At 46.8% G+C, this 13,524-nt stretch overlaps 1 protein-coding gene across 8 annotated transcripts in view; it reads right to left on the bottom strand.

Annotated features, from left to right (window-relative positions):
* SYNE2 (spectrin repeat containing nuclear envelope protein 2) overlaps positions 1-13,524 on the bottom strand; it is a 368,664-nt gene that overhangs the window by 140,264 nt on the left and 214,876 nt on the right. For 7 of the 8 annotated variants that reach the window (XM_053287390.1, XM_053287373.1, XM_053287409.1 and 4 more), the window contains 4 exons: positions 12,924-13,106; positions 7,068-7,181; positions 2,951-3,063; positions 53-188 (listed from right to left, as the gene is read on the bottom strand). In XM_053287390.1, the coding sequence (XP_053143365.1) occupies positions 53-188; positions 2,951-3,063; positions 7,068-7,181; positions 12,924-13,106 (546 nt within the window). The remainder of the gene's footprint in view (positions 1-52; positions 189-2,950; positions 3,064-7,067; positions 7,182-12,923; positions 13,107-13,524) is intronic. The other variant, XM_053287417.1, reaches the window with a different exon arrangement.

Genomic DNA, 13,524 nt, shown 5'->3' with positions numbered 1-13,524 from the left:
GCCTTTGACTTTCATATGAACTCCTATGAAGGAGTGAATATTACATACTAACCGGAGCTTCAGCAAACTGACAGTGAGGGGGATTCATCTTGAAGAGCAATTCTTCTTGCAAGAATTGCCACTTGTCACCTGTTCGGTCCTTCGGAATCAGGGCACGGGGCTCATTTCCTGAGGAGGGTGTCTGGTGGCTGGATTTGTATCATTAACAGCCATTATAAGGAGAAGAAAGGATTGAGAGAGAAAAGCAAAATGTGTCCTTGACACTGTCTACAGCAAGGCATACAACCTACCCAGTGAGGAAATACCCAAATTTTGAGCATTAATTGAAATCCCAAACACATTTCCTTGGAATTACAGCCCTCTTCAGGCATTTTTAAAAAGGACAATGTACTAATGTATGCCCCCCTAAGTGGGCTGCAATGTCTCACCCCCCAGCGCATCACTCATCCCCCTGTTGGCACTGCTCAAGGTTATGTTGTTTGTCTGAAAAGCCAAACACCATAAGCACGGTTGCAGGCACTTCTGTGATCGGAAGGCTGCTGATCACGGAAACACCAGCCAGCGTGCCTACAGCATTTGCCTCTCCAGACCAACACAGTAATCATGAGCGGCACAGGCAGGGTGAGTGCCACCAGAGGGTGGGACATCCGGTCCAGTGTTCCCTGTAAGAGGGGTTCCTAGATGTTGTTGATTGCAACTCCCATAATCCCCTGCCAAAGGCTGTTGCAGCTGGGGATGCTGGGAACTGTAGTCAGCAACATTTGGGAATCCCTGCTGCAGGAAGCACTGATCCAGACCCATTTTGGACAGCATACACAAGGACACTATCCTTTTTTCAAAGGTCTGAAGAGGCCTTAAGTCCCATGGATTTCAAGAGAATCTACTGAGGCCCCTTCTTACACTGTGCAGTGTGGGATCCACCCTTCCCCATGTCATGAAAGTGATATGAGAAGCCCAGGCCCAGTGGGAGGAATCCAGCCTACGGCTCCTCTCAACTCCAGGGTTGCCCCCTTTCCAAGAGAGGTGACCCCAGGCAGAGCCCCAGGGTTGACTTCTCCCACGTGGCTCAGAACTTCTTGCACTCCTCAAGTCGCATGGGAAAGAGAGGCACTGCCGCCATCCCATGCTGGAACAGTGATCTGAGCCGGGGCATCCATGAACTTAGCAGCAGGGTTTGGGATTGCAGCCTCATCTGAATTGATGTGATCCAAGAGTAGAATGTAACACCTGGAAAGATGCTTTTGCATCAGAATGAATGCATGGATTAATTCGTTTCCAGTCTCACAGAATGAGGCTGTTCTCATGAGCAGCCAAGACCGGGCTAGAGCAGCTAAGAGTGGGCGTGACTGGCCATGGGAACCCATGGGCATGGACCAGCTCCTGGCAGCGCCTCAGCGGCAAACCCACCGAGGGAGCCCACCTCTTAAATGAGGTTCAGGGAGGGCACACTGCCTTAACTGGGTTTACTTGATGGTGTGTCAACATTGGCTGCTTTCTGCGGGACACACTGGGCGCCCATCCGTTGCTGGGAGGATCTCCACAATGCACAGTGGACTCACGTGGTGCATTGTGGGATTTCTGGGGGGCGGGACGTGTTGTCTGGGAGCACATTTCGCACTTCCAACAGAAAAACCCGATCCTCTGGGGGGAAAGTATGCTTACCAAGCCTCTCACAGATTCATGTTTACCCCAAGAAAATATCTTCTCCCTTCTATCTGGCTTTCATGTATCCCGATGTTTTTGTTTTTATTGATAAACATTCATGATTCAAATCTTTTTTTAAATTAAAATTCCAAAACAAGAAATGGCAAAGCCATGGAGCCAGCAATGCTCAGGAGTAAAAATCCAACACACTTAAATTCATTAATTTCAATGGGCTTACATGGATGAAGCTCTGTGCTGGTTTGTGGCCAGAAGCTACGTGTGAGTGTATGTGTGTTTTAACTTTATACAATATTCTGATATCATAAAATGTGTATTTGGGAGTATATTTGTGGGGTGGGACTTGGAAGAAAATGCAGTTAAGACTGTTAAACCATTCAGATTTAAATTCTGCATGTATCATTTTTCATTTGCAGTTTTTAGTTAGCAAACCTAGTTACAATTTTGCACATAGACAGGACTTTAATTCGGAACAAGACATTTTCACTAGAAATTTGCTCCAGAGTTGTGTGTGTGTGTGTAGAAAGACTAAACAAGAACAAAAATCTATTAAACCCCTCCCCCATGCTTTCCCACTCCTCCTTTTGCTGAGGCCAGAACTGGACAATCTGGAGGCCTCACGGTGACCACTGGAAACAGCATCCCACCCTGTGCCTCCTCTCTGTTCCCCCTGGTAACACCTAGGAATACACAATGAAATGCTATGATGCCATTGCACTGGGGATTTTCCTGTCTGGTGGCAAGTGGCAACCAATGAACTGGTGCATGGATGGGGAAACTCCTACTGTGAGGATGTCACATTAGCCTTTTATTTCTCTACACATTAGTGGGAGGGCAGGCAGAAGGAGATGCAGGGATGCAGTTTTCGGCAGCTTCTCAGCCTTTTGGCTAAGGTCAAGTGCCGTTTTCAGCGGCGGCCCTGTGTCCCACGTATCAATTCATTTCAGTATACATTTTGTAAAGAAGGAAGGTATGCACAAAAGGCAGGAAGTATAAAGAGCTTTCTACCTCCTTTCCCTTCTCTGGGATTTGTGTGTGTGGGGGTGGGGGTACTGTTTAAAAACAGGCCACAAACTTCTTGCAAAATGGTTCTCCCTATTCCAAAAGCCCTGCAGTTCCCTTGCAGCTACTTATTAACAAACTTCTTCAAAATGGTTCTCCCTATTCCAAAAGCCCTGCAGTTCCCTTGCAGCTACTTATTAACAAACTTCTTCAAAATGGTTCTCCCTATTCCAAAAGCCCTGCAGTTCCCTTGCAGCTACTTATTATCTAGGTTACTTCTTTGTACCTCGCTTGGGATCCTAGAATGGGGTTTTCTCCCGACTGTGGCTGCACCTCATCCACGTACATTTCAATGAAATCAAGGAGATTGCTTTGCTCAGACAGCTTCGTCAGCAGCTCCTGCAAGCAAAGAACACCACACACACACACACCAAAGATAAAGATCAAATGCCAACAGTGCAAGCTCTGAGCTGCACCTCTTTCCACCTGGTATTGCAAGGCCTAAACTGGGAGCAATGAGGATCAGGCATCCATTCCTTCCTTTGTGGGTCAGAGGAAGCAACTGTAGCCAGTTCAAGCTGGGATATTCACACAGAAGTCCAGAATCTGCATGGCCTGCAGAAATAAGATGGCACTAGAACAGTGGTTGAGTCCCCAGATAGGAACATTGTAAGCTGCCACATACTGAGTCAGACCATTGGTCCATCTGGTTCAGTATTGTCTACACAGACTGGCAGCAGCTTCTCCAAGGTTGCAGGCAGGAGTCTCTCTCAGCTCTACCAGGAGATGCTGCCAGGGAGGGAACTTGAAACCTCAGATGCTCTTCCCAGAGCAGCCCCATCCCCTAAGGGGAATATCTTTCAGTACTCATGCATGTAATCCCCCATTCATATGCAACCAAGGCAGACCCTGCTTAGCAAAGGGGACAATTCATGCTTGCTACTACAAGACCAGCTCTCCTCCAACTCCTATCATCACCTTTGGCCATGGTGGCTGGGGATGATGGAACTTATAGTCCAACAACATCTGGGGACCCAAGCTTGTGAAACATCGAGCTAGAAGGCCAGTCACATGCCTCCCACCTACGTAAAGCTCCTAGATTGTTTTCTTTGTATATTGTGAGCCCTTTATTTATCTATGTTAAAGAGAGCCAATTAAATTTTTTAACACACATCAGGCTGTACTAAATTTTTTTTAAGCCTCTCTAAACAAATAAGTTTAAGATCAGGGTTTTTTTTAACTCTAAGGGAGGGAGCATGGCAAAGCTCTTCTGGGATGGCATTCCAGTAGGAGGTGTGCACAAAACTGGGTTGTCCGGTATGGATCTAGTCCAGACCGTACTCAGACTGGGCATGTTTGGTTTTGTGTCCCCTCCCCCCATCAGCTTCCATTATTTTCCAGATCGCCCAGTTCGGGCAGTCTTTGGCCTGTTCCGGGCCTCACCCCCGTGGCAGTGGCCATTTTGGAGGCTGCCGCACATGTCCAGTGGGCCTCTGCATGGTCAGGTCACCGGGCGATTTGGAAAATAATGAAGGCCACCAGAGGGAGGGGAAACTTTTAGAGACCATCCCGCCCCCCTCAGCCTCAGATAAGCCCCTGGAGCAGCAGCGGCTAGTTCTATTTCTGTTTTTTTTAAATGTAAAAAAAAAGTTTTAACTTGCGAACCCCCTGAACAGGTCAGGTGGGGGGTGGTTAGCTTGATAGCGAACCGAACCGGGAGGGGTTCAGTCCGATATTGAGCCATCGAACAAAAGCGGTTCGATGTCGAACAGGTTCGTTTCTGAACCTGTTCACACATCTCTACATTCCAGAGCTGAGGAGCCACAACTGAGAAGGCCCTGTCTCTTGTTCCCACCAACCTTACACACAAGGGGAGGAAGATTTCAGTGTTTGATTCTGGTTTAGAATTAGAATCTGAATAGCTTGTTGTGTTCAAACTGAGCACCCCTGGCTTATTTTAACCAGAGTTTCAAAAATAACTAGGTTAACTAGGTTCTGAAGCTAGGTAGATCCAAGTCTGAACCGGCCCATACAATTGTATGTTAATTAAAGTGAATAGCCTACATACAGTCAAGTTGACATTATATTTCACTTTCATAAAATTAATAACATGAGACAAAGCTTACAGAAATGTCTCAATTAATTTTCTACACTCTCTCAGATGATTATACTAAATCCATCCCACCACCTCCACAATTCTCCGTATCTTAGAAAACAGGCATTTTAAAGCTTGGGGATTATTCCTTCTCCAATTACTAGCTAGAAGTATTTTCCTCGTGGCCTATAAGTTCCAAATCATTTCATCATAATGGTCTGTTTGTACAAATCCATCCATAAAACCCACCAAAACAATCAAGGGATTAAAAAAACACTCTATAGCCAGCCATCTGTTCAATGGCATAAAGAACCTTCCTACAAATTGATGTATTTATTTATTTACTTTCTTTCATTTTTATACGGCCCCATACAAAAAAGTCCCTGGGCAGTTCACAATCTAAAAACCATTAAAACATAGTCACAATTAAAACAATTTAAAAATACAAATAAAAACGTGAAAGCTTTAAAACGATAAACTAAAAGCCTGGCTGAACCGGTATGTTTTCAGGTCCTTCTTAAAAACATTCAGAGAAGGGGAAGCTCTAATTTCATTATTCTTGGGTACAATAGCCAAATGTGGTAGAGGGGGACTCTCAGTGTTGGAACCTCTGGAGACTTTCTGATTCGTTTCTTTTTGATTCCAGATTTTCCACCTTGGACTGCCAAGTGTGGGAAGCGCATTCTAGACCTTGCCCTCTACTTGAGCCTACATATTCCCAGGGCATGGTCTAAGACAGGGGCAATTCTCTCACGAGGCCATGTGAAGGGAGGGGCCTCAGGCAGCAAGTGATGTATGTGAGCACCCCGTCTTGTCCCACCCCCACTGTGGGCACCACCCATTCTGCCTGAGGCAGCCACCTTCACCTCATTCATGCTGCTGCTGCCCCTGGGCTTGTTCTCCCTATCCCACCCCCCTTATTGGCCCCACCCCTGTCTCACCAGCCCCTCTTCCCCCTTGCCAGCCTCATGTTCTGGGGACCGCCACTGCTTGCTGTTGCAGACCAAGCAGTGTGCATCCAGCAGTAGGTTCCACCCACCGGCTGCTCCTCATCGCCCGTAGTGCTGCTCCTGCACCAGCTCTCCTTCTCCCACCAGCCCCAAGCCTGTCCACAACATTTCCTTTCCTCCATTTTGAGAGGAGTCAAACTGGACAAGTTTAGTGCTGGAGGAGAGAGACAGTGAGAGAGAGAGAGAGAGAGAGAGAGAGAGAGAGAGAGAGAGAGAGAGAGCTGTTGCTGGAGCCATGATGTAATGGTGAGAGAGAGGCAAGCCGGCCGGCAGGCAGAGCTAGATGTACGCTGCCCGGCTGGCCAGCAACTCAAAGCAGCAGCATGCCTTGGGAGGTGAGGCCATAGAGGGAGAAGAGAGGAGGTGTCAGAGAGCTGGGCTTGGGTTCGCCTCAAGTGGCAACAAGACAGTGCTGGTCTGAGGACACATAGGTGAAAATAAGCTGGTCTAGGTGCAGCCAGTCCCTGGATGTGTGACCGCTTGAGAACCATGTATGCACTGCCTTGAGTTCCATGATGGAGGAAAGATGGGGTATATCTCAAATAAACAAAATGTTCTTCCCCTAAGGTAGATGTCCCCAACCTTGGGACCCCAGAAGTTGTTGGACTACAATTCCCACCATCCCTGGCAAACCCATTGCGGCTGGAGATGATGGAAGTTGTAGTCCAACACCTGGGGACCCAAGGTTACACGGGAACATAGGAAGAGGCCTTATATTGAGTCAGACCTCTAACTGAAGGAACCCAGGCAGCAAAGTAGGAGGCAAGGCTTAGAAAGTCACTGCCAATCAGGAGAAAGGATCCTGGTCGAGCTGGACCAATAGTCCAACTCAATAAAAGCAGCTACATGGGAACATCGGAAGCTGGCATATACTGAGTCAGACTATTAGTCCACCTAGCTCAGTACTGCCTGTTCTGACTGGCAGCAGCTCTTCAGGGTTTGAGGCAGGAGTCTTACCCAGCCCTACCTGGAGATGTTGCCAGGGTTTGAACCCTGGGATACTGTACATGCAAGCAGATGCTCTACCACTGAGCTACAGCCCCATCCCCTAAGGGAATGCCTTGTAGCAGACAGCGCTCACATATAGTCACCCATCCAAATGCAAACCAGAGCAGACTCTGCTTAGCAAAGGGGATAATTCATGCTCACTGCCGCAAGACCAGCTGTCCTCCCTGATCTAGAGCATCAGCTCAAAAAATAGCTCCCAGACATAGCATGTACCTGAGAAGTTGGCAAAATTAAGTAAGGCAGAGCAGTGAAATATCACTGTGCAAAAATGGAGTGAAAGGAGAAGTTACCTGCTGTTGCTCTAAACCATTCAGCCTACTGAACTGAGGGCTGTCCGAGGTAGCGAGTGGGAATACACTGGAGAGGTCAAAAGGAAGGATCTCTGGGGACTTCTCAGAGCTGGGCTGTAAAGACGGACATGGGGACTCTTTAAAAAGAAGGTCCATGAATAGCCAACACTGGTGGCTGCTGCTACAGCTGTGAAACTGAAATCCTCTAATAAAGTTATGTGCCTTTGCATCACATCAATGTTTGAGCTTTGATTTTTGATAAGTGGTAAATAAAGAGACATTAGAGGAGCAACATTTTTTTTTTAACTTGTCTGAGCAAACCTTGGATTAGCCTAGCCAGGTAGCCATGATTAGCAATGCAGCTAGGTTTCTCATGCTGCATTTTGAACTTGGGCACAAATAGCTGACCGAGTACAGGTATGCATATGCTGCACAATTTCCCTTCAAAAGCACACAGAATTTCAGGAAAGCATTGGGGACCACTTTCATGTATTTTAAGGGGCAGGATGGGGGGAACATAGGAACATAGGAAGCTGCCATACACTGAGTCAGACCATTGGTCTTTCTAGCTCAGTATTGTCTTCACAGACTGGCAGCAGCTTCTCCAAGGTTGCAGGCAGGAGTCTCTCTCAGCCCGATCTTGGAGATGCTGCCAGGGAGGGAACTTGGAACCTTCTGCAATTTCCACAGCAGCTCCATCCCTGAGGGGAATCTCTTCCAGTGCTCACACTTCTAGTCTCCCATTCAAATGCAACTGGGGTGAACCCTGCTTAGCTAAGGGGACAAGTCATGCTTGCTACCACCAGACCAGCTCTCCTCTCCTGGCTCTCCAGGAAGTGGCAGGCACACAGAAAGGAGTCCCTCAACCATTCCCCTCCTGGCTGCTGCTTCTCCCCTGAAAATCCCCTCTCCCACATTCATATTAAGGTCGTTCACATGACCAAACTGGGGGTGGGGGGAACTGGGGAGAAGGCAGGAGCCTAACTGCCTTCCCCGCTACAACCAGAGATTTAACTGGGCTCCGCCACCTATGTTCCCAGGCAGGGTGACCAGGAGGTGGCCGGGCTGCCGGGAATCCCACAATGCACCACACAAGCAGGACAGTGCACTGGCAAATCTCCCTGCTGCCGCGCCACTCCTCCCCCACCGCTCTACGATTATAACGGCTGCCAGCAGCACAAGCACCCACAAGACCAGGCAGTGAGGTAGGAGGTGTGCATTTATCTTCCTACCTCACTTGTAGCCGGGGTTAAAAAAGCAGGGCTGCCCGGAGGAGGAGTGGCAGGATCAGGCGTGATCCTGGTGCTGCACACAGCAGGGCTGGTCATGTGAATGACCTTATGATCTGGCAAACTGGTCGTTGGGAACCCAATGACCAGTTAGGTTGCATGACATGCATTTCCAGCATGCCCCTGCTACACAAAGAAGCACATTTTAAAGCGGCGATGCTCTTACATTTAAGAAGGGGAGAGCAATTGGCCCTTTCCAGCCCCAGCACAGCACCCCTCCAGTGGCTGTTGCTGCTGTCTACCTTATGTTTCTTATTAGATTGTAAGCCCTTTGGGGACAAGGAACCATCTTATTGATTGGCCTGGTTCACACAATCATTCAAATCTTGGTTTAATGTGGGTTACCAACGTTAGCATGATTGTGTGAACCTGCGTGAACCTATGCCAACAACAACAACAATAATAATTTGATTTCTATACCGCCCTTCCAAAAATGGCTCAGGGCAGTTTACACAGAGGAATAATAAATAAATAAGATCTCTGTCCCCAAAGGGCTCACAATCTAAAAAGAAACATAAGGTAGACACCAGCAACAGTCACTGGAGGTACTATGCTGGGGGTGGATAGGGTCAGTTACTCTCCCCCTGTTAAATAAAGAGAATCACCATGTTAAAAGGTGCCTCTTTACCAATTTAGCAGGGGTTAAAACTACCCCATAAGCTACCTTCACACATTCACGCTAATGCTGGTAACCCACAATAAACCTAGATTTGAATGATTCTGGGAATCAGGCCTTTTTTTTTTCTTTTCCATTTTTCAATGTAAACCACTTTGAGAACTTGGTTGAAAAGTGGTATATAAATATTCGTAGTAGTAGTAATAGTTTGCCACCATGATATCTTCCTAGAAATTTTTTCTGCCTCTAGCTGATGTCATCTGGGGGTGGGAGCTGAGTTCTGCATAGCTAAGAACAAACAACCTATGCTTTCATCACTGGTGGCTTTACACTTCAAGAGCGATTTGGAGATAACCGAAAGACATCCTGATTTCATTGTCACAGTCTGTGCTGTTCTTTTTGTTTGGCCTCCCCATCAATCCTCTGCCCCATCCCGCCCACCCATACCCAAAGAAGCTGTCTGCATGGGACATCTCTTTCCACAGCATTATTTGTAAAAGGTTTTCCCGACAGCTCTTATCACTGTGGCTATTCTTACCATGAATAAGTTACCAGGCCATGCAAACTCTAAGCCCAAGGAAAAGAATTCAGCAGAGCACTAAATCCCATCACAGGCAGTTACAGGCAGGTAATTATAGAGCGCCAAGGGCAGGTCAGATGGCAAGCAGCTGACATTCCAGTTTTCTGCAGCTCGCCTCTGGCTTTTACACACCATTCAATATTTGCCTCTTTTACAGGGCCCTTTTTGCAGTCAGAGCACATTCACACAATGCGCAGAGCTCCGTCAGAAAGCAGCCCAGAACTGGTGTAACCAGCATGGCTTCCTGTTAACCAAATTAGCTAAATGGAGCCTCCATATCCAGAGGCAGTGTATCTCTGAATGCTGGACTCTGGGGGCAATCTGCAGGGGGCATGCCCTACTTCTGAGTGTCTCGAGTAGGACATGTCTGGAGGGAGGATGCGGGACCAGATGGGGATCGGATTGATCCAGTAAAATAATTCTTTAACCAAAAAGCTCCTGCAAACTTTAAGCATATTTTTTGAAAAGCCAGTGTGGTGTAGTGGTTAGACTGAGACCGGGAAAGACCCAAGTTCAAATCCTAATTCATCCATAAAACTCACTGGGTGCCCCTGGGCCAGTCACTTCTCTCAGCCTAACCTACCTCACAGGCTTGTTATGAGGATAAACCAGGTACACCACTCTGGGCTAGGGATGTGCACAAAACCGGTTTGCCCGGTTCAGTTCGAATTCGAAGCAGGTTCGAACTAGGAGGGGTGGTTCGGTTTTGGTTTTGCTCGAACCTCCCCCTGGTTTGGTTCGAATTCGAACTGGTTCGGACACTCAAAAATTGGTAGGATGGTAGCTGGCACCCAGGGGTACCTGCCACCCAAACACCAAAGCAATCGGAAACTCGTACGATTTTTTATGAATTTTTGGAAATTATTTTTATTTTTCTCTCATAGGATATAATGGGACTCCAACCAGCCTATTATTCCATATTGTGGAGCACCCATGGGTGCCAACAACCATGCAAACTCCGAAGCAATCAGACACCCCTATGATTTTTTAATGAATATTTGCAATATTTTTAATTATTTTTCTCATAGAGTATAATGGGACCCGAGCCAGCCCATATCCCTTAATGTGGAGCACCTAGGGGCACAAAAGTGGGGTAGGTGGTAGACACCCAGGGGTGCCTACTATCCACAAAGTTCCAAGGCAATTGGAACCCTCGCTCTGGGCCATCCCAGCACCCCCCAAGTGCAGTTATGGGGCTGCTGAAACCTCAATTTTTCCCTATGGAGAAAAACCCTAAATCCACTTGTGGGGTGCTGGGGTGGCCCAGAGTGAGCGGTGGTCTAGTGCAAAAAGGGTGCCAACAACCCCCATGGGTTGCTAACCCATGGGGTAGTGGGTTTTGTTGTTTCTGAAGTGTTCTGAGTGTAGATTATTTGGTAGCATATAAGATTTTCAATGACAAACCATGAATCCACTCTCATTGCTAACCTTAAAGACACATAAACTTCAAAAATCACTTAAAAATCAGCCCTTTGCCCAATTCCTTTCAAATAATTCTGACAGCTTCCTGGCCCCCCTTGGGTACTACCACCCACCACACTCTGCTCTAGGCTACCCCCTTTGCCTCTGACGTGAAGCTATACATTTGCTGACACCTCCATGCTTCTTTATAGAGAAAAACCTTAAAGACGCGTAAACTTCAAAAATCACTTAAAAATCAGCCCTTTGCCCAATTCCTTTCAAATAATTCTGATAGCTTCCTTGCCCACCCTAGGAACTACCACCCACCACACTCCACTCTACGACACCCCTTTCCCCCCGATGTGAAGCTATACATTTGCTGCAATCCTAATTATTCTCTATGAGTTCAAAAATACTTTAACAATTCACCAATAATGAGAGGAGTGTCCAATTGCCTTGGGTGTTTTGGGAGGTAGGCACTCCTGTCTGTCTACCACCCACCCCACTTTTGTGCCCCTAGGTGCTCCACAATAGAGGATATGGACTGGTTCTGGTCCCATTATACTCTATGAGAAAATAATTAAAAATATTTCAAATATTCATAAAAAATTGTAGGACTGTCCGATTGCTTCAGGGTTTGGGTGGTTGTTGGCAGCCATGGGTGCTCCACAATAAGGTATAATGGCCGGGTTCAAGTCCCATTATATCCTATGAGAAAAAAATTAAAATAATTTTCAAAAATTCATAAAAAATCATACGAGTGTCTGATTGCTTTGGGGTTTGGGTGGCAGGTACCCCTGGGTGCCAGCTACCATCCTACCAATTTCTGGGTTCTGAACTGGTTCGAATCGAACCACCCCTGGTTCGGTTTGAATTCGAACCTGCAGCTCGAACCTGATGGCTGGTTGGGTTCGAATTTGAACCTTCGAACCACCCTGGTTTGAATTCGAACCGGTTCGAATTCGAACTGGTTAGCACATCCCTACTCTGGGCTCCTAGGAGGTAGAGCAGGATATAAAAGTAAATTTAAAAAAATAAAGATTAAATAATAAAAGGCCCCTCACTCCTTCAGAGGACTAGAGTTCTTGAGTTTCATAACAGTTAAGGAACACAGGAAGCTGCCTTGTACAGAATCAAGTCACTGGTCCATCTAGTTTACTATTGTCTACACTGACTAGCAGCACCTTCTTCAAGGTTTCAGGTAGAGAACCTGGGACTTTCTGCAAGAATGTAAATGTATGTATGTATTTAATTTATATACCGCTTGACTCCAGAGGCTGCAGGCGGTTCACAAAAAACAAAAACAAACAAGAACAGTTATAAGAACAAGAATTTAAAAATCTAACACATTCCAAAATTACAGTGATTGAAAAATCTAAACAACAATTAAAATTTTAAAACATTCAGAGATTACTAAAAGCCTTGCTTTAAAAAAATGTGTCTGAAGGGCTCTTTTGAAGGCTGGTAAAGATGTTAAACCACAAATGGAGTAAACACAGGGGAGTAACAGCAGGAGAGAGGGCATGCCCTTAACTCCTGCTGTAGGCTTCCAGTGGCATCTAGTGGGCTACTGTGTGGAAGCAGGATGCTGGACTAGATGGGCCTTGGGCCCGATCCAGCAGGGCTGTTCTTATGTCTATAGGGAGCACATTCCACAGCCTTGATGCTCTTCCACTGAGCTATGGCCCCATCCCCTAAGGGATGGGATATCTTACGGTGCTCACAGGTAGTCTCCCAACTAAATGTAAACCACGTCAGACCCTGCTTAGCAAGGGGAACCATCCAGGCTTGCCACTACAAGATCAGCTCTTCTCCTGCATTCTAACTCTGATTTCAGTTACACAGAACCTGGAACTGGTGTAGTACAGACATGCTCCGATGTCTTAAACACAAACATGACAGGCATTCACACAAACAACTACCACCAATGCAACAGTGACTCTCCTGGGTGCCTTTCCCTCTATTTTTACCTGTTCTTCCATGTACTTGTCTTGGAGCATGCCCTGAACTTTCTCCAAGTTGCATTTCACATCCTTGAGTTTCAAGGAGAGGTTCTCGGCTTCTTGCTGCAGGCCTGGGCTATCGTTGGTGTGCCTCTCTTTGCAATCCTCCAGCAGGGACAGCACTTTCTGCTCAATCTCTGATAACATAACCTGGGAAGTCAAGCCATTAATTAATTATTCATTCCTGATTACTGCAAGGCTTCTTGATTGAACAGTTCCCTAGCACATACATGAGATCAGGGGCTGGTAGGACCAGTCTAGAAGTGGTTCATTTTTCCATCTCCCTTGGAGTACTTAGGTCCTGAGGCTTTTTGACAGATGACTAGGCACTTGCATGTGTGCAGAGTTAGAGGAAGAAGGACAACCTAACAATTTCAAACTCGACTTATTGTTATTCATATAACACCATGAAGCTATTCTCACGGTCACTGGAAAGTGGGCTAAGGGAGCTTAGCTCTCTTTCCAGGGACCGTGGGAACCACCGGGCTCGCAGGTGAGCCCGGAACTCCCAAGGTGGCAAGCCTGCCTAATTATCCCTCCCCTTAGACAAGGTTAATGGAGCAAGCGC

The sequence above is a fragment of the Hemicordylus capensis genome, chromosome 1 (assembly GCF_027244095.1).
Source record: "Hemicordylus capensis ecotype Gifberg chromosome 1, rHemCap1.1.pri, whole genome shotgun sequence".
Lineage (NCBI taxonomy): Eukaryota > Metazoa > Chordata > Lepidosauria > Squamata > Cordylidae > Hemicordylus > Hemicordylus capensis.
This window is presented reverse-complemented; position numbering and strand designations above follow the sequence as displayed.